This window comes from Trematomus bernacchii, unplaced genomic scaffold (assembly GCF_902827165.1).
Source record: "Trematomus bernacchii unplaced genomic scaffold, fTreBer1.1, whole genome shotgun sequence".
Classification (NCBI taxonomy): Eukaryota; Metazoa; Chordata; class Actinopteri; order Perciformes; family Nototheniidae; genus Trematomus; species Trematomus bernacchii.
The window spans coordinates 800,383-826,311 of record NW_022987652.1 but is presented as its reverse complement, the minus strand read 5'-3'; the positions used below and the strand labels follow the sequence as shown (position 1 = coordinate 826,311).

The following is a 25,929-nucleotide window of genomic DNA, read 5'->3' as shown; positions in this document are numbered from 1 at the left end:
GTTGATGAATGGATGAATGTCATTACAAATAACTTGTTTATTACATGCCAATCCCATCTAAAAAGCATTGTTATTTTTCCTTATTGCATCATTTAAGATAAATGGTCAAGAAAAATCCAACTTTTTGCAGCTGAACCTCACCAAAAAGCAGATGCAAATTCAGGCTGCTGCATGGATGAATTCCATTACAAATACATGCAGATTCCAGCTCATAAGTATTACCAATTTCCTTATTGCAGCTGCACATTATCCAGTAGTATTGTTTTTCATATTGCATCCCCTCATCCTTTACCCGCTGCCACCAGCAGCTCCACCACCGCCACCACCATCACTTCGCAGGCAAACAAGCCTCTACTGCCCGACATTATCTCCATCCAGACTCCGCTGAAAAAGGAGGTTCAAATGACGGATGAAAGCATGGCCGAGAGACCAGGGGACAGTGTATTTACATCCGAAGAGGCTGTGCAAGTTTAGAGGGGAAGCCTCTGCGTGTGTCTCCCCCCCCCTCCTCCTCCTCCGCTGGCAGAAATTTATAAAGAACAAAAAATCCGACGAGGGAGGGAGGGAGGGGGGTTGATATTCGCCGAGGCTGAAATCGAGAGGCGAACCCAGGGAAAGAGGAGTGTGATTTCTACACGGGACTTTCCCCCTCTTAGTCCCCCGCAAAAGGAGGGGGAAAAGTCGCAATATTTTGGAAAAACCAGGAAGGAATGAGCTTCTAAGGGGGCGTTTTGCAAGTGTGGATACTTTATATATATTTTTATTTCGGGAAAAATATGGCCGAGAACGTTCTGGACTCTGGCCCGCCTTCAGCCAAGAGGCCTAAACTCTCCCCGCTGTCCGCCTCCGATGGGAACGGTACGTGTTTTTTAATAGTATAATGTGGTGGTATTTGTTTAGTTAGCTCAGGTTTGACTTTAGAGAGGGGGACATATGAGTGGTGGGATTCAGTTTTTACCGTAGCTTGCTAACTGTTAGCTGTGAGGAGTGTGTGTCGGACGTGAAGAGCAGGTTCCCCGCTGCTAGCTCAGATGCTAACAGCCATTTTAGCCGGAGGTAGCTACGTTAGCATTGAGGCTAACGCTAGGATAACTATCAGAATCAAGCCCAACAGCAGGAAGAGCGCCGGACGTTGAAGCACATTTTGCGTAGTGGCTAAATGGTGGTACTACAACGTATGTGTCATTGGGCCCAAACATACCTTTTCCCATTGACTTGCATTCATAGATATCAGAATCAAGTAGTTTTACACATACGAGGAATTTTCCTTGGTGTATATGGTGCACACATAAACACAGAAAAACGACCAAGAAATACTTTATTTATCCCAAGTTGGGAAATTGTACAAGAATGACAAACTGTCTTCAAAATAGAATAGATAGAAATAGAAAATACATATTATTCAGAAGAGTATCTTAGAATAAACATTATAAAATATGCAGAAGCCGGAATTTAAGGCAAGCAATAACAAAGAGTAAGCTAATTTATTAAATGTAGAGGGAAAAGCACACATTATTAGTAATAGAAAAAATAAAGACAAATAAATACACAGCCATGGCTTAAAAAAAACTCAAAATTAGCTTGATAAACTACCCATCACCTTTGCAGCCCTTATTTGAATCATTCGGGTCTAAAAAGTTGTAAAAATGCACTAAAAGCTGAATCCAGAGTTATTTCTCCATTCATTTGACAGCTCAGTGGGAGAAAGCTCTACTGCGCATGCTCAATGGGCCCACATACGGGTACTTTGCTCAGGCCTTTTTGGCTCGATACGCCACTTTGCATCTCTCATAGGAATGAACGGTATCCAGTTTTCTCTCTAAATCCATGGTAGCTCTGTTAGCATCTCGGCTAACCGAATGCGGGTCCTCCACAGACTGTCTAATGGCTACTTTAGCCGGGGGGATGATAAACTCCATGCCATGCCGACTTATCATGAAGTAATTTAGTGTATTTACACTTGTGACCAATTGACAGTTAGCTATAGTAAACCCCCATTGTGTTATTTTAGTTTTTAAGGCGTCTAAAGCAGTGTGTTGTGTTGCCCCATCATAACTCAGACCCTTTCCCAACTAACGTTAAATTCAATATATTCAAAGGATTTATTAACATATAGCTACCGTGTAGTAATGGCAATGAACATATTATGTCCAAAGCTCCTCCAACAATGCAACATAAATATATATGAGACATAAAATAGTGCAAGAAGAAACAGAGTAGTATAAGATTATGTTCCAAGACCAACGTGTACCAAGTAATGCAGACGGAGAAGTAGACTATATACATGTCAAATAAAATACGATAAGCTAAACTGTGCAGGCAAGTAAATGCAATAGTCTATATACATGTAAAGTAGAATAAGATAATGTAAAATGAAAACTGAACAGTGGAATAAGTACTGCTTACTGTAGTAATCAGTATTTATTCCACGATACAGTATTAATTTGACATTGTGTTCTTGTTTATCTTAGCTTCTTAGCTACTGTAGGTAGTGTTGCAGATGGTGGCGAGGCTAGCCTTGTGTGAGAGATAAATGTAGGCCCACATGTCCGACTGATTGTAAAGCTTCACATTGCCATTGTTGGTGTGTTTTTTTTGTTGTGGATGGCGTGTGACAGCAGCTGGAATACTGGCTAGCGCCATGCCACTACGATATTAGTGGAGTTAGCAAGTAAATACTGCTCCAATGAAGAAATATCATCACTTAATCCTTAATTTTGACCATAAACAGCTGCATGTTGAGCTGTCCACTCAGCTAAGGCTGTCTGTAACTGTCAGTGTCTGTGGAAAGGGACCTAAATCATCCACACATTAATGTTAACTTGCATGATGTATTTGAAGGATCAGTGCAGTGCTGTCAACATAAATATCTATATAAGAGATGCAATGTATTGCACTCAAAGACATTATCTTCTTATATATTTGTGGTACCACCGTCATGTAGAGTGTTTATATAGTGTAGAAATAAAAGCATATGACACATTAAGAAGCTATGGGACATTTTAAAATGCTTTTGCATGATATTACTCTGTACTGGTTTCAAAAAGCAACCAGGAAACGCTGTCAGTGCTGCAACTGCAGAATAATATCATTGTAGATCAATCATTTAAATAGTCATAATTCATTAAAATGCACCAACAACACTCAGAAATGTCCAACACAAGAGACTAAATTAGATTCTGTTCTTTAAAACATTTGGAGGGGAGGGCTAGGCTTTTTGGTTTTGATGTCTATCATGCGTCTTATTTGATTGCCTAAGATGTGTGCTGTTGAACTCAGTGGATACACACTGACACAGCGAACGTCTCCATTTTGTGGCATTACTTTCTATGAAACGGTCCATTCGTCACCTGGTCGGCACAAACCTGTGTTTGCAACATGTTGAATCACTTTGCTGGACAGGGATTCTGTGTGTGAGCAAAGCCATGTGGGCGTGTGTGTTTGCATATATTGTAGGTTTGTGCATGCACGCAACTTTCTTCTGGATTTCATCTGAAGTGAAGTGCTCAGTTGTGTTTTGTTTGATGCTATGTTATTAATTCCTGATGGGAGAAAATTGTCTGTACGCCTTTTAAACCGCTTTTATCAGTTCCATTGCGTTGTCAGACAGGCTTCACCTTTCCTGTTGTCCTCGAGTCAAATTTTATATTGGAATAAGGGATTATTTCGTAAAATAAACCAAACGTGGAAATTAGTTCTGCTGACCATACATTTAAAAAAAAAAAAGGAAAACTTGTGGTTATAAGTCACAATTAAGTTGGCTTTAAATGTGAAACGCAGATTTAAGTTATGATGTATACTATATGCTTCATAAACAGTCAAACTGTGATTGACAAAAATTTCAAAGTTGACAGGCAGAAGACACAACGGTCAAAAATGAAGGAATAAACCAGCACATTTTTGTTGTCTTCATCTTCCTTTGACTCCCTTTTCACTGACTCCTCCGCCTAAACTTTGCATTTCTTCTCTTTTTAGATTTCGGCTCACTGTTTGACTTGGAGCACGATCTCCCAGACGAGCTCATCAGCTCCAATGACTCGGGTCTGGTTAACGGAGGAGACCTCAGCCAGCTGCACACCTCTCTGGGCGGAGGAGGACCTGCAGGTCTGGGTCCTGGAGGAGGAGGCGGCGCTGGAGGAATGGGGCTCGGCCTCGGACTCGGAGGTCAGGATGCGGTGGCAAAGCACAAACAGCTGTCAGAGCTTTTGCGATCGGGGGCGCCCAACGCGACCCAGCAAGGGCACCAAGGAGCCATGGGCAGCCCAGGAGGCTCCAGTGCTTTGGGGCAACACTTAGCGAACATGAAAGCATCTCCTGGTCCTCCTCAGATGATGGGCCAGCAGCACATGTCCCCTCAGCAGCAGGCCAGCCTGATGCAGCAACAGAACGCTGGCATGATGGGTGGCATGAACAGGGCGATGATGGCAGCGCAGCAGAAAGGCAATAACGGACAGCAGCAGCCAGGCATGATGGGGAGCCAGGTGATGAACGGCTCCCCCAGGATGGGCTTTGGGAGTCAGGGGATGGGGGGCAGCAGCAACCTGTTGGCGGAGACCCTCCAGCAGCAGGGGGCCGGGGGCCAGGCTGGGATGAGAGGCCAGCAGCCCGGAGCAATGAACAAGGTAAGGGTCCTTTTTTTTTTAACACTTTTTTTTGTTGAACGTTTTCATTATAATCATACAGAATGTCATTGAGCAGTCAAATACATATCAAATCAAATATATATGGTATATTTGATTTGATATGGATTTGACTGCTCAATGACATGAAAGAAAACAAAAAACATACAAAGCAAAACAAATATATTCAACACCTACAATATTGCTTTAGAAATTGTAGTAGCCCAGATTTCAGCAACACTCAAATCTATACACAATCCTCTTCAGAGAGTTAAATCCAGCTTGCACTTCTCGGTGAGTCTCCTTTTAATTATAAAAATGCTGTTTTTTTCACCATGTGGTGTAACATTGAAGTTATATGGAATATTATGGTTGTATATATTCATATTGGGTGAAAATAAACTGCTGCAGTTCAAGTCCCCGCTGTAAAGTCATTTGTAGAACCCGCATTATCTTCCAGTAATGCTCTAAAAACCGTAACTCCCGCCCAGGGGTGTAAACGATACTATGGTCTGGATCACTATGGACGCAAACTGAAAAGATCGTTAGACGCGCCTTCATTTTGAAAATCCGATGCACATCTGTATCATCATATCCGTCCCAAGCGCACCTCATTTCTACAAGTCCAGTACAGAAAATATATTTGAGCTGCTTTTTGTGAATATTGATTAGGGCTGTGTGATTATGGCAAAAATCATAATCACGATTATTTTGGTCAATAATTGATATCACGATTATTAAAAACGATTATCCATTTACTTTGAAAACATCCATTTATTGAAAAAAAAATGTGAACAGTTTGTTTTTAACAGTTGATTACCCTGAACTTTAAGTATAATTCAACTGAAAAACCAATACAAAAAATAATAAAAAAAAAAAAAAAAAAATTACAGTCTTTAAAAAAAATAAATAATAATAATCGTTTTATTTTGATTACGTTGTTTTCGTAATCGTTGCAAGCCAAAATCGTAATCGAGATTAATATACGATTAATTGCACAGCCCTAATATTGATGGAAATCATTAGGTCAAATGGACATACTATGGTTTCATATCAATCACAGGTCACTTAATTAAATCTTATAAAAAACATTTTGGCAAATCTAATCTGTCCAAAGAATCAAAAAGGTATTGCAACGTGATGAAACTAATGATCTACACCCCTAAAACCGCCCGTTATCTTACTTTTGAAACATAAACAATGGGGTTCATTTGACAAGCTTTTGCACATGATTGATGTAGGTCATGATCTTATGTTTGTGCAAAACTATTAACGCATTATTTTTAGCGTTTTCTTTAAAGTGTACTGCTTTTTGGAAGGCTTTAGTTTGATTTCTGCCCAGAAAGAGATGCTCTGGGTCCTTGAACGTACCTCTGTATGTTAACATCCACGAGGAAACGCTGCAAGCTCTTGATTGGAGTTGAAGTGGCAGAGGGCTGCTCAGTTTGTGTGATTGAAAGTCTCACTGGAAAGACAATAACGGTGCGTCTACACAGCAGCGTTAAAGAAATCTTGAAACACTTCTGCCCATTCACTTTGAATGGGGTGACGTCACTTTCCCTCACTTTTAGCCGAAATGCATTGTGGGCAGGCGAGCGGAGATTTTCAGGATTTTGAGGATTCAAAGTTGAACAATGTTCAACTTTTGAGGCTGAGGTGGAAGCGTCAGCCAATCAAATCCCGTGTACGCAAATCTGACAGTTCAAGCTCTAGCCAATCAAACGGCGTGTATGCTGGGAGAGACATACCGCAGGTCATTTCCTCATATTCCAAAAAATGGAGGAGAAATTAGCGGTAGCGAATCAATCACCCGGTGCTTTATGACCAGACCTACCGGGATATAAACCGGAGGAGCCAGGCATGGAGGGAGGTGGCAGAGACAGTGGTATGTTTTCGCCTGTTTGGGGAGTTTATATCCAGTTTACTTCGGGCTTTTTTGCTTCGTATGTCGCGGGCGGGAGATTCATGTGATTGGTTGCTCGCAAAAAATCCCCAAGCTTCAGATACGCCCACCTCCAAGATTTTTTTAACGCTGCTGTGTGGACGTACCGTAACTGTGTTTCAGCCGCTGGTGATGCTGCTGAATGAATGTGATGGAGACACTGATTTCTGATTTAGCCGTTGAAAAAAGCACCGAGATGGTTTCCAGGTTTCGTCTAAGGGGGCAGAAAGAAAGATGTAGTGGTCTTTCTGAAAGCGATGCAAGTAATAAGGAGGAAAGGAACGAGCAACAAATCATAGAAAAAAGTTCAAATAACTCACGGAGAACAAGGGATAACAATGCTTGTCGGATTTCACATTCTGCTGGCTGCTGTTGATGTTGAAACCTGCTTAACTCATTTAAAACTACATTTTCAGTTCGTCTTCGATGCTCTTGAGCAGTTGTGCAAGTGGTAAAAAAAACACGTTCTTTTGGGAGATAAATACTTTGGCACGAAACGATGATGTGAGGAAACATCCGCAGCCTTAAGCAGCGCAGATTTGACAGCTTTTGGAGACATTTGAGCATTTTTGTCAAGAAAATTATGCTTGACCTTTTATGAACCTGCATCGTTTATCAAGCCCGAACTACTGCAGCATATTTGGACCAGAGCCTAGCTAGAAAACATCCTTTTCTCTGTATTCCCACTGTAAAAATATATACTAAAGTGTACACCACAAGCTTGAGTCCACACAAGACTTTGCAGCTCGGCACATGACGCCGTGAGGACGACATTCATTAAAGGGGAGTTTTACCTGTCAGCAAATGAACCCCGTAATTCTAGTGTTTAGTCAGTTTAAACCTAATTCTAATTTGTTAATTAGTTTTAATTGGTTGATTAGGTAGCTCATACATTATGCATGTCATTACACAGACTATAAAAGCTACATTTAAAAATAGAAAATCAATAAAAACACACCTGCTTTGAACAAGCCTGGCGTTTAAAATGTAATAGAAAGTGTCAAAGAAACGCAGATCTAGGAGACAACAGAAGATTATTTTGCAAAATGTTAAAACACACAATACCTTTGCATGCACAGTTAGAGAGCAATCACTTATAACATCGGTGAAATGGGGTTGATACTATAGTTTATTGTCTTCTCTAACTCACCAACAAAATGTTGACAATATCTGGTTTGCTTACTGCACATGTTTTATATTTTATTGCATTCTATTTCAATGTAAATTACTGCTTTATTTTATTTTCTATTTTACTATATTTTTTTGTAATGTTATTAAAATAGTTCGCTATCTGTTTTTTTTTTTTTTTTACTTTTATGTATGCACCACGACACCAATTCAAATTCTTGCTCATACGTGTCAACCAGTGTTTCCGCCAGACCAGGGCTGGGGGGGGGGGGGTATATATGACGTCACGTATAGATCCTATCACTTTACGTATTAGTGATGGGAATTCCGGCTCTTTTTAGGCCCAGGCCCCACGGGAACGCATACGGCAAAACGCATAGGAGTAACGCAAACGCAATCGCCAAAAAGCTTCCGTCCACACGCAATATACACCGGATAGTGTCTTGCCACATGAGACAGCTCCGTTTAGATCCAACCGCTGGAACAGCTGCAGTACATATGCCGAGCCTGTACGTGGCGCTGTAACTTCCTCCACAAAAGCAGCAACTTCCTCCACAAAAGCAGCGAAGAAGAATGGTTGTCATGGCTGCACTTCTGTTTATTCTCCGCGGTGGGGGCCAAGGGATCCGGGCAGAGTTTTTCGCCAGTCAACGTGTGTTAAAGTTTAAATCTTCCGGACAAAATTATAAAAGTGCCGGTCAAAGGTCTTCTTTGTTATTTATTGAGCTTTAAAACAAATGAATAACGACGATATAATGATATATAATAATAAAATACACGGAGCCTGTCTCTTTTTCCTCTCTTCTGACAGCGTCAGCGTCAGTGTCTGTCTCATGCAGCAGCTGATCCAGTAAGTAAACTCGACAGTAAAAATAAACATATTTATAACTAGTTTAGTTTGAGAGGTAATTAAAATAGCTAAGGGTGGTGATCTGACTTGAAGTGTGTGTTTTGCTCTCGCTGCATCACAGCGGGAGGAGCTGCGTGTCTCCGTCCTGTCAGATTAGACTTCACTCGCGTTTATGTCCATATCGAGATAAAGATAAATAATCTGAATTCAGTGTGCAGTGTACTTTTACGGGGGTGAGCAGCAGAGGCGGGGAGAGGCGGGGCTATTGCGTCGTCATTATCAGAAAAGGATGACCGTATAGGCGACCACACGGCCCCGTTGGACCCCCCAGAGCGCTCCGTTCCCAGATCTATCCACCTTTGGACCCGTTGTCGTTTGCAGGGTCCGTTTCTACCGTTCCGTTACGGCGTCGTGTAGCAAAAAGGGCTATACGCAAGAGAAATATGCGGATACAACCCGTTTTCGTTCCCGTGGAGCCTAGGCCTTAGTGAGCCGGATCATTTGGCTCGGCTCACTAAGAAGAGCCGGCTCTTTCGGCTCCCAAACGGCTCTTCATGTTACCACAGTTTACCACGGAGCCTCAGTTTCGCCGCTGCGAGGCTCCGGCGCTCACAGTTCACGTGCGTGCTCCACTGGAACCCCACGTTAAGGCTCGCCGGCAGTACACTTTCCGTCACAGGAACACGCTTTGCTGGCGGTGAAAATAATCCCACCAGACTCCTTTGCCCCTCCAACAGAGAGATGTCCTTGTCCTTTTTCCTTTTCGTAATTTCAAGCGATAAAAACTCGATCTTCTCTCGAATTATTTTTATACAAGACGCCCCCCTGGCGGAAAGCTGGTGTCAACCTACCTGGTAATAAACCTGTCTCTGATTCTGAATCTCTCTTTTTCCTCCCAGATGGGGATGATGGGGAACCCAGGCGGCCCGTTCGGAGGTCCGTATGCAGGGAATCAAGGTCTGGGCGGCGCAGGGCTGGGCCCTCAGCTCCAGAACAAAGGTCCCAACAGCCTGGCCCAGTTCAGTGTGGACAAGAAGAACCAACCCATGCAAGGAATGGCCGCCATGGTAAGGAACAAATACAGATATTTCTATAGATTTAAAGGTCACCTATTATGCAAAATCCACTTCTCCATGTCTCTTCTACATCAACATGTGTCCCCTCTTTTTCATGTCTCTTCTACATCAACATGTGTCCCCTCTTCTTCATGTCTCTTCTACATCAACATGTGTCCCCTCTTCTTCATGTCTCTTCTACATCAACATGTGTCCCCTCTTCTTCATGTCTCTTCTACATCAACATGTGTCCCCTCTTCTTCATGTCTCTTCTACATCAACATGTGTCCCCTCTTCTTCATGTCTCTTCTTCATCAACATGTGTCCCCTCTTCTTCATGTCTCTTCTTCATCAACATGTGTCCCCTCTTCTTCATGTCTCTTCTACATCAACATGTGTCCCCTCTTCTTCATGTCTCTTCTACATCAACATGTGTCCCCTCTTCTTCATGTCTCTTCTTCATCACCATGTGTCCCCTCTTCTTCATGTCTCTTCTACATCAACATGTGTCCCCTCTTCTTCATGTCTCTTCTACATCAACATGTGTCCCCTCTTCTTCATGTCTCTTCTTCATCAACATGTGTCCCCTCTTCTTCATGTCTCTTCTTCATCAACATGTGTCCCCTCTTCTTCATGTCTCTTCTACATCAACATGTGTCCCCTCTTCTTCATGTCTCTTCTACATCAACATGTGTCCCCTCTTCTTCATGTCTCTTCTTCATCACCATGTGTCCCCTCTTCTTCATGTCTCTTCTACATCAACATGTGTCCCCTCTTCTTCATGTCTCTTCTACATCAACATGTGTCCCCTCTTCTTCATGTCTCTTCTACATCAACATGTGTCCCCTCTTCTTCATGTCTCTTCTACATCAACATGTGTCCCCTCTTCTTCACGTCTCTTCTACATCAACATGTGTCCCCTCTTCTTCATGTCTCTTCTACATCAACATGTGTCCCCTCTTCTTCATGTCTCTTCTACATCAACATGTGTCCCCTCTGTGTAAGAGACTCTGAAAGTTTCAGGAAAAAAGATTCTCTCTCTTTTTGTCCTGATCCATTTATATAAAAACCTGTCTGAAAATGAGCTGATCAGATTTTGGACACTTTATGATGTCATAACGATGTTTGGCTTGTGTAACCATTAGCCAATCACCAACCAATCACCAACCAAGGTAACCCCCCCCCCCCCCCCCCCCCATCATCTAAAGTAACAGACAGAGAATCAGCACTTTGGAAACAGGGCTGAAGCAGAAGGGATTATGGGATGCTGCAATGATCTGTTTGGTGTTTCAGCCAATCAGAGATATGTTCTGTATATATCTGAGACCTGTAATACATTGATGAAAAACAGTATAATAGGAGACCTTTAACCCAAGTGGATCTTTTTCTAATTCACGCAACGTATTCCCTCCTCTCCCAGGGCTCCCAGCAGTCGCAGCCCGGTGTTGTCGGCCCCTCTGGAGCTCCAGTAGGTGGAGGGTCTCCAGGGATGGGACCCAACGCTCAGGCCTCTCTGGTGGCTTCGCAGGTTTCTGCAGCTTCCTCCGCTGCCGGAGCGCCGCCTACAGCCGACCCCGAGAAACGAAAGCTGATCCAGCAGCAACTGGTCCTTCTTCTGCACGCACACAAGTGTCAGCGGCGGGAACAAGCTAACGGGGAAGTGAGGCAGTGCAACCTGCCACACTGCCGCACCATGAAGAACGTCCTCAACCACATGACGCACTGCCAGGCCGGCAAGTCCTGTCAGGGTGAGTCGAAAAGACGCTGCTGCAGGCGTGTGATGAGTCCCTGTGTTTGACAGGAAGGGAGGTTAGAGAGACGGCTTTACAAGGATAATATAAACACAGTCGTTTAGTATTTATATTACAATGAAGAGGCCGTGTGAGATCACAGTCATGCTGTATTTTTCCAGTTATAATCATGTCTGCGGCTGCAACTTGGCGTGTACATCATTGCTATACAAGTCCATTGTCATTAGGAAGGGATATATGGGGAAACATCTATTTATTTCTGATTAAATACCCCGATATTGCTATGATATCCAGATTATTCACAAATATATAATAATAATAATGGGTTCCATTTATAAAGCACTTCATATTTGATTTCAAATCCCGAAGTGCTACAAGCAGTGAGCATGAACAGTATAAATAGACATTACACAACACGGTAGAATTAATAAAAAGCAATAAAAATAAATAAAAGGGTGGTAAAAAGGTCTAGGCAAAGGCTCTTTTGAAGAGATGGGTTTTGAGGCCTTTTTTAAAAGCCTCCACGGTCTGTGGTGCTCTTATGTGGTCGGGGAGAGCATTCCACAGACTGGGAGCAGCCGAGCAGAAGGCCCGGTCTCCCATAGTACAGAGCTTAGTCCTGGGGGGTTTGAGCAAGTTGGAGTTGCTGGAGTGGGTGGTCCGCAAGGAGGTATGGGGGGTGAGGAGTTCCTTGAGGTAGGGAGGGGCAGTTCCATGGACACACTGGTGGGTGAGGACGGAGACCTTGAATTCGATCCTCAGTTCCACGGGGAGCCAGTGTTGTGCTTTAAGGATGGGGGTGATGTGATCATATTTGCGCACCCTCATCAGGATCCTAGCAGCGCTGTTCTGAATGTATTGGAGCTTCTGGATGCTTTTGTTAGGGATCCCGATGAGAGTGCATTGCAGTAGTCCAGCCTGGAGGAGACAAAGGCGTGGACTAGCTTTTCGGCGTCAGGCGGAGTGAGTGTGGGGCGGAGTTTGGCGATGTTCCTGAGGTGATAAAAGGAGTTCTTGCACAGCTGTTTAATGTGGGCCTCAAAGGTCAGATGGGCGTCCATTTTCACACCCAGGTTGGTGACTATTGAGGAGAGGGTAATGTCCTGGCCGGAGAAGGTGATGGTGGTGATGGTGGATGACCGAACCTGGTGTGGGGTGCCAACTATAATGGCTTCGGTCTTGGAGCTGTTGAGTTTCAGGAAGTTTTGCTTCATCCACGCCTGTATCTCCTCCAGGCAGGCAGTGAGTGTGGGTGAAGGCAGGGCTGCAGAGGAGGTAGGGTTGATCCTGAGGTACAGTTGGGTGTCATTAGCGTAGCAATGGAATGATACTCCATGTCGGCTGATGATAGAGCCAAGGGGGAGCATGTAGAGTGTGAAGAGGGTGGGGCCGAGAACTGATCCTTGAGGGACACCACAGGTGACGTTGTGGGTAACCGACTCTGCCTCGCCCCAGGGAGACGTACTCTGTTCTCCCGGTGAGGTATGATCTGAACCAGTCAAGGGGAGAGTCAGAGAGTCCGATGGTGGAGTGCAGACGATGGAGGAGGATGCCGTGATCGACGGTGTCGAAAGCTGCAGTGAGATCGAGGAGGATGAGGAGAGAGGGAGAGCCAGCATCAGCCGTCATCAGCAGGTCGTTGGTGACCCTGACCAGGGCAGTTTCTGTGCTGTGGCCTGGGCGGAAACCAGACTGGAACTTCTCAAATAGGTTGTTGTCGCAGTGTAGGCGGAGCCGTGACGTCATCTTCAATGAGAACCCCAGAAAAACAACACAGCCGTTAGCTGTTAGCACTCAAGCTCACAGCTCCTCATATATGTTCAGAAACTAGACAAAAGTTAAACAAGTACAAACCACAGACTGCCTGTGTCATGGAGAATACAGTCGCTGCTTTATTTATGTCTGTATAGGCCGTTGTTGTGAGTGTGGACGGTCGGAGCATATATTGCGTTAGCTTAGCCAATCTCCATTTAGAAAACACGCATTTTAAAAGGTTTTTCGCCTGCCGTCTGTCTGCAGACTTGTCAAAGCATTAATTCATGGTTTTTACTAACCGGTATCAGTATGTTGTTACTTCGGCATCATTTTGAAACGTGTATTACAATTAAATCACGGTCAAATATGTCCATCTTGTTGTGGTTGTAGCCCCCTTGCCAGCGATTCTCTCTCTAGTTTAGCATACTCAGCCCGACTCAGCCTCGTTGTCTCTGGCCCTAGAACCATGATTTTATGGGGCCAGAAAAACTGTGAATTAGGACCCGCTAGCCGGTACTAGGTCAAGTGGAAACGCAACCAAAGACGGGCCGCTGACGCCACAGCTCTCTTAAACGGGGCTCCGCGCTGTAGTGGAAACGCGCCATAACATGCTGTGTCAGATTGAGGCAGTCCAGAAGTAGCAGAAACTCAGTGGCAAAGTGGCATGAGGGGGAGTCAACGTGAATATTAAAATCTCCAAGTATGATAATATTGGCAGAGGTTGTGCATAGCGTAGTGAGAAGGTCTTGTATCTCTGGGATGAAAGCTGAGTTGGGTTTGGGTGGCCGGTAGATCAGAAGTATTGTCAGGGCGAAGGGGGGTTTACATTTAAATGCAAGGCATTCAAAAGAGGACAATACAGGCAGGGGCAGGAGTGACAGTTCCAATTCCTTTCGGTAGATGACAGCTAGGCCTCCACCACGACCAGTGCTGCGGGCTTTCTCCAAGTAGCCAGGAGGGCAAGCTTCATTGAGGGTGGAGTAAACCTCTGGCTGATGCCAGGTTTCCGTGAGGCACATGAAGTCCATTTTCTCATCAGTGATGCGGTCATGAATGAAGGATGCTTTATTACTGAGGGATTGTGTATTCAGAAGTTCTATTTTGGCTTTGGAAGATGTGGGCTGTAATCCACTCCACGTTTTCCAGACTCCTTCGTGTGTGGCGGTCTTGCGATGCTCTCCGTGTATTCATGCAGCGGTCTCGCGATGTTTCTGGCGCGATTTGACCCCGCCATGACCGGGCTCTGATGACGCGTCAGATGTGCGACACGACGGCAGACAGATGCCCCTTTCACACCGGCGCTTTTTCCTGTTCACACCGCAGCGGCGCCGCGTCATAGCTCCGGAATGCGGTTCACTTCCAGCTCCAAAAAATTGTCGGTCTAGAGGCAAGAGCTTCGGAGCTATGACGCGGCGTCGCTTACGCCTCTCTTACGTCGAGGCGTGCAGGAAACTAAACCCACCTCCCCTGAACATGGGTCGACTGAAGAGTCTCGTCATGCCTGCCTACAAGCAGTAGCGCTGAGCAAAGTGACTAGAACGCAACCACACACTTATAAAAAAAAAAACACACTTTATAAAGTCAGGCAACACTAACCAGGCTTCTTGTGATTCTGTTTATTTGTACCTTACTTTGACCATCCGTTCGCTGTTATTGATCATTGTGGAGAGCAGGCAGACGTTTTGTTTGTTATTATAGCAGCTATCGGATGGAATCAATACATGGGCTGCACAGGTTGTCATGTCCGAGCGTCAATTCAGACTGACACCAAACAGCGTCAATTCAGACTGACACACATTCACTTATGGGGAATTGGGGATATGTAACAGCTGCTTGTGTGACAGTCAGACAGTGAATACTTTAGAGCCGTGTGAGCTAACCCGGAGCTAACGGGAGAATAAACTCCCGTGGAAGAGCAGCACTGCAGCGGTCGGTCGGTGGTCTCTGCTCCATAGTTTCTCTTGAAATAAAACCACGTTGTACATTTTACTCATACATAATCCGTTTCATATTTAATACTCCATATTCCATATATTTTGAATATATATATATATATATACAAATATATATATATATATAATATCTGCATGTATATTTTCTATTTCGACATGTATATTTTCTATTTTATATTTTATTTTATTTTCTTTCTATTCTTGTATATTTTGTAGTTTTGTTTTATTGTAAAATGCCTTTTATGCTGCTGTAACAAAAACAATTTCCCAATTTGGGATCAATAAAGTACGATCTATCTATCTATCTATCTATCTAAATGCAGCTGAAACACATTAATAAACAATGAACCACGGCACTCTGGAGAAAAGTATAAGGTTGGAGAAGTCGTTATTTAATTGAATCTGGCTTCGTATGATTAAAAGCAACACGATCATCGACCCGACGCAGTCCCCCCCCCCGTTGTTGTTGTGAGCTCCGTTGGGGAGAAAATCAGCGACGTAAACTGTGACGTCATGACGCAGCAGCGGCAGCTGGGCGGTGTGAACAGAGCGGGAGCTGAAAAGGGAAACCGGAGCTGAACCAGAAAAGCTCTAGCTAGGAGCTAGAAAGGGAAAAGCGCTGGTGTGAAAGCCGCAAGAGTGGATGGATGGAATTTCTGCATCTCCGTGCTGGGAATATACAGTTTGTCTTTGGCTTCGGTGGATATAGCGAGGCCGACGAAGAAGTCCAAGTTGTTTAATGACTCAGGTGCAGGTTGGAGCGTTGGAGCGGTTGAAACTCAGGAGTTGGGGAATAGAAAACCTCAACAGGTCGGGCGCCGAAGGAGTTTGGTAGCGGTGCTTAGCATTGAGGGCTAACAGCAACGAGACGGTTGGAAGGCTATCCCGTTAGTAGACCTCACGTCTGGGAATGAAACAGAGGATTGGGGTCCGCCTGCTATCACAGTAGTAGCGGGAGAGAGGCAAGCAGTCAGCCGGAGATAGTCGGCGAATTTGGGCGATACAGCAGGTGAGTCCCGACAGGTTTAAGATATAAAGGCACTTGTTAAACAGACTCAACGTTTAGCCATATAGCTTAAAAGCAGATAAAATAGCTTAAAAGCAGATAAAAACTCTGAGGCGTAGGAGAAGAAGCGAACAAACAAGCGCCATTGTCCTCCTTCGTTGCCTCCCACTGTGAATCCAATCTTCTGAACCTTCTAATTGTGGTTAAATAACAACCACACCTATCATCCTATTTGAAGTAGGAACATTTAATGACTGAGTGGATGAATAATAATAGAGCTAGAAAAGTCTGATAAATTCACAAAATGACATAATTTCACTGAAATACATACTTTAATTTGGGGGGGAAAATATGTATGTATAATTTGTCAGAAATCTAACATCACATCTAGTCTTTATCACAATATTGACATTTATATTTTGCACAGGCCTAATTGTTGTCCAAAGGAATAGTATTTAAACAAAAGGAAGCCCCATCGTATCGGTTACAGTGTGCGAAAAAGCACACGTCCCACCGCCCGTTGATGTACTCTCTATACCAGGGGTGCCCAATACGTCGATCGTGATCGACCGGTCGATTTTTTTTTTTTTAAATTGTTTTAATTTAACCTATCATCCATCTTTACTATGGCATTTGCCACTTGATTGACGTACAGGTAAGCCAGTCTGAGTTGTATTGTGCCATACGGGTTCATGCAGTTATGAGGGGGCCACACCTCCTCATCTGAAGCGCAAATGCGGCGCACTATTAAGCGCGCCACAGTTTATCCGTTTAGTCCGTCCTAGAGATATAATAACCTCAGCTTTAGGTCGACTTCCTAACAATGTGTCTGCAATTTTAGGAAGGATTTAAGGTAACTGGCATCTCCTAGATTAATTTCATATTTTTCTCCATTACCTCACCTCACTTTGTTTCATCCTTTTGTAACTTATTTTACTTAAAGGGGACCTATCATGCAAAATGCACTTTTTGATGTCTTTTATACATAAACATGTGTCCCCGGTGTGTCAGGGAACTCACGCAGCGTCAGAAAATAAAACCCTCTCTCTTTTCCTCCGTACCCAAATCTCTAAAAACGGGGCTACAACGGAGCTGATCCAGATTTGCGTCCGATATGACGTAATATCTGACATGTGGACCCACGGCCCTATCAGAAACGTTGCTATCAGAAACAATGCCCGACTGTTTTGGACGTAATATGGTCGGTGTTTACATTAGCATCGCTAACACTCAGAGCTAACCTGTACTGGAGAGCATGTGTGTGAAGAAGCAGGAAATAAAAAGGAACTCACCTTGTGGTATAACCAGCAAGAGAGAAAGCCTTTGAGCTCCATACTGTTTCAGAAACAATCCTTGATAATCCATGATATGGCGTTTCATCACGGCAGTATTTAGTTTAGACGGTAGCTGCCGGGTCCCGCATGAGCTCAGACCCCTCCTTTTTTATTTTTTATCAATTTTTTAATTTTTTAAAAGCTTTATACCAAAATCAGCACTTTTGAAACAGGAAGTGAAATAGAGGGATATGAGGCATGGCTAGAATGGGTGATCTGTTTGGTATTTTGAGCAAAACACTTCATAGACATGTTTTTTATATATTTTTATATATCTGAGACCTATGCTATTGCCTAAAAATAGCATGATAGGTGACCTTTAAGGCAGTAAAAACATTTGTTTATTTGCTTCTTGACAGAAGTTAAGGGTAAAATGTTTCACAGGAAATGCTTTTATTTTGAAGTGCAAGTATGTGTCCTGCTCTTACTCCTTCCTGTTATGATTTTGAAACGAATACGAGTATGTTGACTGCATTTTCCCGTTTTCTACCGTTCTTGTTGAAAACGGTTACATTAATCAAATTTAAACACGTTCAGTTTGGACAAGATTTGCTTGGTTCTACATTCGAAGCTTTTATTACACAACACATCCCTGTTCTCCTGCCTGTTTTCCTCTCCCTCATATACCTCTGTTTGTGTTTCTTTCTCCCCCCATCCCTCCCCTCAGTGGCGCACTGTGCATCCTCGCGGCAGATCATCTCTCACTGGAAGAACTGCACGAGGCACGACTGTCCGGTCTGCCTGCCGCTGAAGAACGCCGGAGACAAGAGGAACCCCCAGTGTGAGTGTCGGTATCTGGCCAAGCAACGCTATACATTCATATCCTGCACACTGCGCTGTACAGGATACTATAGTAGTGTTATATCATCATCAATGTGACTTATTTCAGGCCTACTTGCGAATGCATCGATTTCTGTAAGAGCTGTATCGAAGACTTCAAATCTTTATTCATAACTTTAATGTCAGACATTTTTGTAGGTGAGAAAACGGTGCTCTCAGTAACCTTATGTCACCATCTCTTAAACACACACACACACACACACACACACACACAAGCCACGGCGCTCGGACCTGACATGTATTTATGTTGACAAACATGACAAGTAATACATTATAAAAAGTTAATTACATAAAAAGAATTCAGGATTTTGTAAGAGGACTCTCGTTCAAATATGAACTCAATTGAAGCTCCGGATAAATAAATAAAATACGACATTTGGTACAGCCCTAAATCGTATTAATAGTGTGTTGAAGATATTGCCTAGTAGTGAGCTAAACGCCTGTTATGTTCTTATCAAAGCAGCATGGTTTTTGTGAGCTTTTTGAGTCACAAGTTTGTATTATTTGCACTTGATGTTCTGTTAAGCAGATGTAATATTAACACTCCTCTCTCCTCTGCTCCTCTCAGCTCTTCTTGGTGCAGCAGCTGCAGGTTTAGGCAGTTCTCTCGGGTCGTTACCGGGCGGACCACCAAGCGCCTCGAACCTAAACCCCCCGAGCCAGATCGACCCCAGCTCCATCGAGAGAGCCTACGCAGCGCTGGGCCTCACGTACCAGGGGAACCAGATCCAGGTCCAGAGCGGACAGCCCAACATGTCCAACACATCGCTGCAGGGCCCGGCCGGCATGAGGACTCTCAACACAATGGGTGAGTTACGCTGCATTCAAGATTCAAGGCTTTTATTGTCATTTGTACATAGCTACCGTTAGAAAAATCTCACTGGTCACCGGCTTGAGCTTCAATCTCAGGATCCATGTATTTATGATACTCTCAAGAATGGAAGTAGTCATCACATACAGAGCATCAACTAGTTCCTGAACAGTGTCCTTCACATGCTACTACTACAATTACTTATACTACTACTACAACTACTTTTACTACTACAACTTCTACTACTACAACTTCTACTACTACAACTTCTACTACTACAACTTCTACTACTACTACAACTACTACTACTACAACTACAACTACAACTACTACTACTAACACCACTATTACTACAATTGACTACTATTACTACTACAACTACTTATACTACTACCACTACTACTAATACAACTACCACTACTGTTAGAAAAATATCACTGGTCCCCGGCTTGAGCTTCAATCTCAGGATCCATGTATCTCTGATCCTCTCCAGAATGGAAGTAGTCATCACATACAGAGCATCAACTAGTTCCTGAGCAGTGTCCTTCACATGCTGATATCCAAGAGAGGGAGTTACACAGTCACAAGATGGAGGAATAGAAAGCAGTATTCAATGTTTACTTCAGATTAGCTCCACGTCAGAAATGATCATGCTTGTCATATGTCTATCTCCATAGAGGCTGAATCATCATGTTAATCACATAGCTATCATGTGCCTAAAACAGTCCTGATGCTCTTCTAGGTAATCATACATCCTGTCATGAACACAGCTACAGTTGGGATACCTTTGTTATCATGTGGACTCTGATATTGGAAGAGAACATTCACTATTTTCCCAACAGTAGGGAAACACAAAGAATCCAAACCCCCTAATAACCTGTACCTGTTCTGTCTATAGGTGTGAATCCTTTGGGAGTGAATGGAGGCGTGGGAGCTTCAACTCAGAGCCAACAATCCAGCCTGCTGCAGGACACCATGATGCACCTCAACGTCAACACACAAGGGTAAGACAGACACACACACATTCAGCATTATTAAAGGGCACACAATGTACACAATATCAGTTTTTTTTTGTATTACTGCACATATTTTATTCCATTCTATTTCTATGTAAATAGAACACAAACACAACCAAACATTCCCCAACATTAGACATATGGTAGATTACAAAATAATAGTTTGCAGTTACTAGAAATCAGTTTAAAGTACAGACCAATACTTTTATATCTTACAATATTTATTTTTAATTTTTTTATGTTAATATAGTTTTCTTAAAATAGTTCTCTATCTGTGTTTTTAATTTTTGTTTTACTTTTATGTATGCACCCTGACATCAAGTCAAATTCCTCGTACGTGTCAACCTACCTGGTGATAAACCTGTTTCTGATTCTGAATCATTCCATCATGACTTGATCAGGCCACATCTGTTTGTTTTTTTAGAACTTTATTTGTTTAGTTTCAGACAATAATACATTACAATATATCTTTCAGTCACATTCACATTTTCAGTTTTTCCAGTTGTATCAATACAATACTGAAGATCGATATCGGCCGATATTCACTCTCTGCCGATCGATCGGTGCTCCCTATAAATGCAGATCGGGAGAACCGATCACATCACGTATAATACATGACACTTTTCTCTGTGCGCGGCAAAACAAGCTCGCCAAAATTTATTTGAAGGTGTCAGAAAAAGACAGTAAAATAGCGGTATGCAACGTGTGTGTGAAGCAGAAATCCTACAGCTCCACCCGCTGTGACGGACCGGTGAGCGGAGCGAAACACACACTAAGAGTTAGACCTAACACACTTAGCTATTTGATCTACCTCTGGGACAAGCTAAACTAGTTATAAATATATGTACTCTTCACTGTCGGGTCACTCATTACTGGATTAGTGAGCTGCATGAGATACTGACAGGCTGGAGAGAGAGAGAGAGAGAGAGAGCTAATTTCTCCCGTGTTATTATCCAAAGTTAATGTAAACTTGAATAATGTACTTCATTTGAATGTAATAATCATGTTGGTTGTTGTTTGTGGAAGCTCCAGTGAATGAGCCCCATTAACTGAGTTTTAAACATCACTTTTTAAATGGAAGATCCCCATAGGCCCCGCCCACTCGATTGGATCGGCGATTGGTATCTGCCGATACTGATTCCGGCGATCAGCCCCAAAATTGGCGATCGGAGCATCCCTAGTTTCAAGTATTAGTCAACCAGTAACAGAGTACCACTCCAGGGCTAAAATAAAATGTAATAAAGATGGCCTACCTTTCGAAAATAAGAAAAATAAATAAGAAATAATAGTAAATAAACAAAAATAATAATGATGGAAAGAGAATACAAGTGTGTTAACAATTCTTACTGTATTAGTAGATGCATTACAGGGGCCCATCGCTTGATAAATGTTTCTGTAGGCGTAATAAATATGTTATTTGCTCCATGTGGTGGATATCCCACACTCTCTGAATCCAGCAGTTATAGGTGGGAGGTTCTGGTTTCAACCATGTGATGCACTTCAGGGCCGCTGTCAATACAACTCCACATCAATGTTTTTAAGAAGTAAATCATCAAATAATTCCCTCCTTTCTCTCCCAGTCTGATGAACGATTCCAGTGGGGTCGGCTCGATGCCAACAGCAGGTCCTCCATCGTCGTCGGGAATGAGGAAAAGCTGGCATGAAGACATCACACAAGACCTGAGAAACCACTTGGTGCACAAACTGTAAGTATCCAACTGCACCATAAAAACAAAAATGGCTCTTTAATGTATTCTGTTAATACAAGTGGTTACTTCAGCAGTAGACCATTGTATGTCTCTGATTGGAGTTAAGGTGTCTGATAGTAGCCTCAGTTAGTGCCTCTCACATATAAATGCTAGTAACATTAGCAAGACTTCATAAGCGTTTGGCTGAGAGACGATGTAGTACATGAATGTGAGATTAACTCCTCGAAACACGTCTCATGGTGGCGATAACTCAACTATTTTAAGATTAGATATGAATTGCTAAAGGAACCGTGTTATTAACACCAGGGCTATGACTATTCACTGGCACTGTCCCAAAGTCACCACACAGAAAGACTCCTACCAAGACTAAAAATGACATATATTGTTTAAGGAATATTCTGACAAAGACTGCATCAAATGATTATATATTTCCCCTTCTTTCCTCCTCTCTTTGTTCTCCTCCCACAGCGTTCAGGCCATCTTCCCGACTCCAGATCCCGCCGCTCTGAAGGATCGACGAATGGAGAACCTGGTGGCCTACGCCCGAAAAGTGGAGGGAGACATGTACGAGTCGGCCAACAGTAGAGTAAGTTACTCTGGCCTTTTAGCTCAGTGTGTTACTCAGAAAGGAAAACACGTTTGCCTTTTTAATTGTGAAGCTTTAGCCAGAGTCAAATCAACTTCCCCATATCACATTGTTGGACGTAGGAGAAAATCCAGAGCTTATGATCTTCACTTGTTATTACTTTTTGCTGCAGATAAATCCTCTGTGTGTGTTTTTAAATTGTTGCTAACTTCTCTGTTTTCCTCAAAAAACCTACTTTAGATATTCAAAGTTATATCAATAATGTGACATAAGACTACATCTAGTCTCAGATTTTGTTATCATAACATATGTGTTGCCTTTTCCTGGTTTTAAAAGCGGCATGATGTACATTTCTGACTTTACCACATTGTGATCAATACTCAATCAATACTGAATCTTTATCCAAGCCAACAGTCAACTACTACTTCTCTTACATGTTTGGGAAATTCCCCCTCCTGGCCACATTGTCCTTATTTTCCTACCCTCTTTCTGACAGGCGGAGTACTATCACCTGCTGGCGGAGAAGATCTATAAGATCCAGAAGGAGCTGGAGGAGAAGCGGCGGACGCGGCTCCAGAAGCAGGGCATCGGCATCGGCCTGGGTCCGCCCCCCGTTGGCCTGCCCCCAAGTGAGTCCACACCAAGCCCCCAGGAAGTGCGCCGGACTCTGAGGAAAATATTCGTTGTGGCCAAACGGCGGTACTACACTTCCGTATCAGTCGCTGGGCCCGGAAATACTTTTTCCCATAGAGAGGCGAAGTCCCGCCCATCTACTTCCGACCCATGGGACCTTATTTCGGAAAAATTATGTATTGAAGTCAATGGGGAGAGAAAGATTATCTCTCGATCCCGTTTGAATTGTGCCACGAATTACACATATGATGTTTGTCAATCTTAAAAAATCATTTCCATGTAAAAAAAGTCACAGTTTGTCGTAAAACTGTTGAAATATAAGACTATGAAAAATACGCAACTAGAAAGACTACAAATCCCAGAATCCCGGTCCCGCATGCTGGCTCTTACGAACCGACTAACTCCCCTTGTGTGTATGTACAGCTCTCAACATGCCCAGACTTGGAGTGATTTTCACCTCTTTTAATACTTTCCGCCTCATTCTGAAAGAAAGAAGTGAAATGTGCCAACGTGACGGCCGTCTTGGTGTGTGGTGCGAGACGGGAGATGTAGTTCATTGAGCGGTTTCACACAAAAAAAAGTGTTACTTCACAGTTTTACGACACGTTTTTATTTTTTACTTGCAAAATTATCTTTTAAATTGACAAACATCATGTGTGTAATTCGTGGCACAATTCAAACGGGATCGAAAGATAATCTTTCTCTCCCCATTGACTTCAATACATACTTTTTCCGAAATAAGGAAAAGGGAGGGACTTCGCCTCTCTATTGATTAACATTGGGAAAGGGACGTCTGTAAATCGTTGGATCATTTTATTTAAACTAAATAAACTACCTAGTATGAACATTTGTATAGCCCTTATTAAAAACATTCGGTCCTCAAGTTGTAAAATGTGCTAATAACGTTATTCTGATAGTTATTGTCCTCGGCATTATGAACGCGCACGTTCATGTGACGTGTTCAGTACTACACAAGTTTTACCTTTACCCATGGATGCACAATAAGAACGGATTATATGATTATATGAATGCTTTCGTGACGTTTCGCTCTCTCAAAAGTTGGGCCATTTTGTCTTCATGCGCCAATGAGCAACTCTCATAGGAATGAACGAGGCCCCGCCTCCCACGCTGTATCCAGTTCTTATTATACATCCATGGTCCGAAATTCCAACAGACACACAACAGACAGTCAATCACACACAACAGACACACAACAGACAGTCAATCACACACAACAGACACACAACAGACAGTCTATCACACACAACAGACACACAACAGACAGTCTATCACACACAACAGACACACAACAGACAGTCAATCACACACAACAGACAGTCAATCACACACAACAGACACACAACAGACAGTCAATCACACACACAACAGACACACAACAGACAGTCAATCACACACAACAGACACACAACAGACAGTCAATCACACACAACAGACACACAACAGACAGTCAATCACACACAACAGACACACAACAGACAGTCAATCACACACAACAGACAGTCAATCACACACAACAGACACACAACAGACAGTCTATCACACACAACAGACACACAACAGACAGTCTATCACACACAACAGACAGTCAATCACACACAACAGACACACAACAGACAGTCAATCACACACAACAGACACACAACAGACAGTCTATCACACACAACAGACACACAACAGACAGTCAATCACACACACAACAGACAGTCAATCACACACAACAGACACACAACAGACAGTCAATCACACACACAACAGACACACAACAGACAGTCAATCACACACAACAGACACACAACAGACAGTCAATCACACACAACAGACACACAACAGACAGTCAATCACACACAACAGACACACAACAGACAGTCTATCACACACAACAGACAGTCAATCACACACAACAGACACACAACAGACAGTCTATCACACACAACAGACACACAACAGACAGTATAAGTATCATTTTGACAATACAAGCTAAAACGTTAAATATATAATATATAAAGTGACTATAAATTGCACCTATGATACATGCGTGCTCACGATATGCCGGGCAGCACGCATTCTCGTGAATGATGATTTAATCCAGAGGAATGTGACATGAGGACATTTAAGCATTGTTTTGTAACTCTTATCTTATCTTACCTCGTGCTTTGAGATTTTAAGCAAGCCATGATATGGGACTGCAAAAGTTGTGTCATCTTAATTCATATTTCTGCAGCATTAAGTGGAGTTTTAAGACTCATTGAAGTCAATTCTCACAACATAGGTTAAGATCCTGGCACCTGATCTTAAATGTTACAGAATCAACGTTTTCCTCCGTTACTTTGACATGCTTTACACTTTTCTAACAATGTTGTCTCGCTGTCCTGACGGTCCCCTGAATACAGAAGCTTGTGCAGATTTGTTCACATCACATTTTACACACATTTTGAATTAACTGTCCCACACGGCAGGCAGCATTCCAGAGTTGGTACAAACCTCTCCACACATACTTGGTCGGGACATCTCCACCCCTCCTTCTCTCCTGTGCTCTCCAGATGACAACTTCATTTTTTAAATCTCTTGTCTCTGTTTTTCAGACGGTCCGCTCCCTGACCCATCAATGGTTCGACCCCCTGGACCAAATCAGATGGTCAACAGAATGCAAGTCCCAGGTAAACAAACACAAGACATCATGAAATATTAGTTAAATTCATCAGTTTATGGTTCAGCCGAAAAGACAGAAACATTTTTTTCACAGGAAATGTTTCCAAGGATATTATTGCCATGGTTTTTACACCACGTAGTGTACATACTGTACAGCTCCATTTTAATAAAAAAAATCACAACAAAACAATTGGAAAATGTTGCAATACAAACCACATTTCTGCACTTAGAGCCATTTAGAAACAAAATACAATATAAGTGTGGTTTTCAAA

General features: G+C 42.9%; 1 protein-coding gene across 1 annotated transcript in view; it reads left to right on the top strand.

Moving 5' to 3' along the window:
- Positions 1 to 578: 578 nt before the first annotated feature.
- LOC117486411 (histone acetyltransferase p300-like) overlaps positions 579 to 25,929 on the top strand; it is a 44,596-nt gene continuing 19,245 nt past the window's right edge. Inside the window, 11 exon segments of the mRNA XM_034134840.1 lie at positions 579 to 858; positions 3,976 to 4,622; positions 9,439 to 9,606; positions 11,015 to 11,342; positions 18,060 to 18,179; positions 18,801 to 19,040; positions 19,942 to 20,047; positions 21,640 to 21,765; positions 22,237 to 22,354; positions 22,851 to 22,983; positions 25,591 to 25,665. Of these exon segments, the coding sequence (XP_033990731.1) occupies positions 777 to 858; positions 3,976 to 4,622; positions 9,439 to 9,606; positions 11,015 to 11,342; positions 18,060 to 18,179; positions 18,801 to 19,040; positions 19,942 to 20,047; positions 21,640 to 21,765; positions 22,237 to 22,354; positions 22,851 to 22,983; positions 25,591 to 25,665 (2,143 nt within the window). The 5' untranslated portion in view covers positions 579 to 776.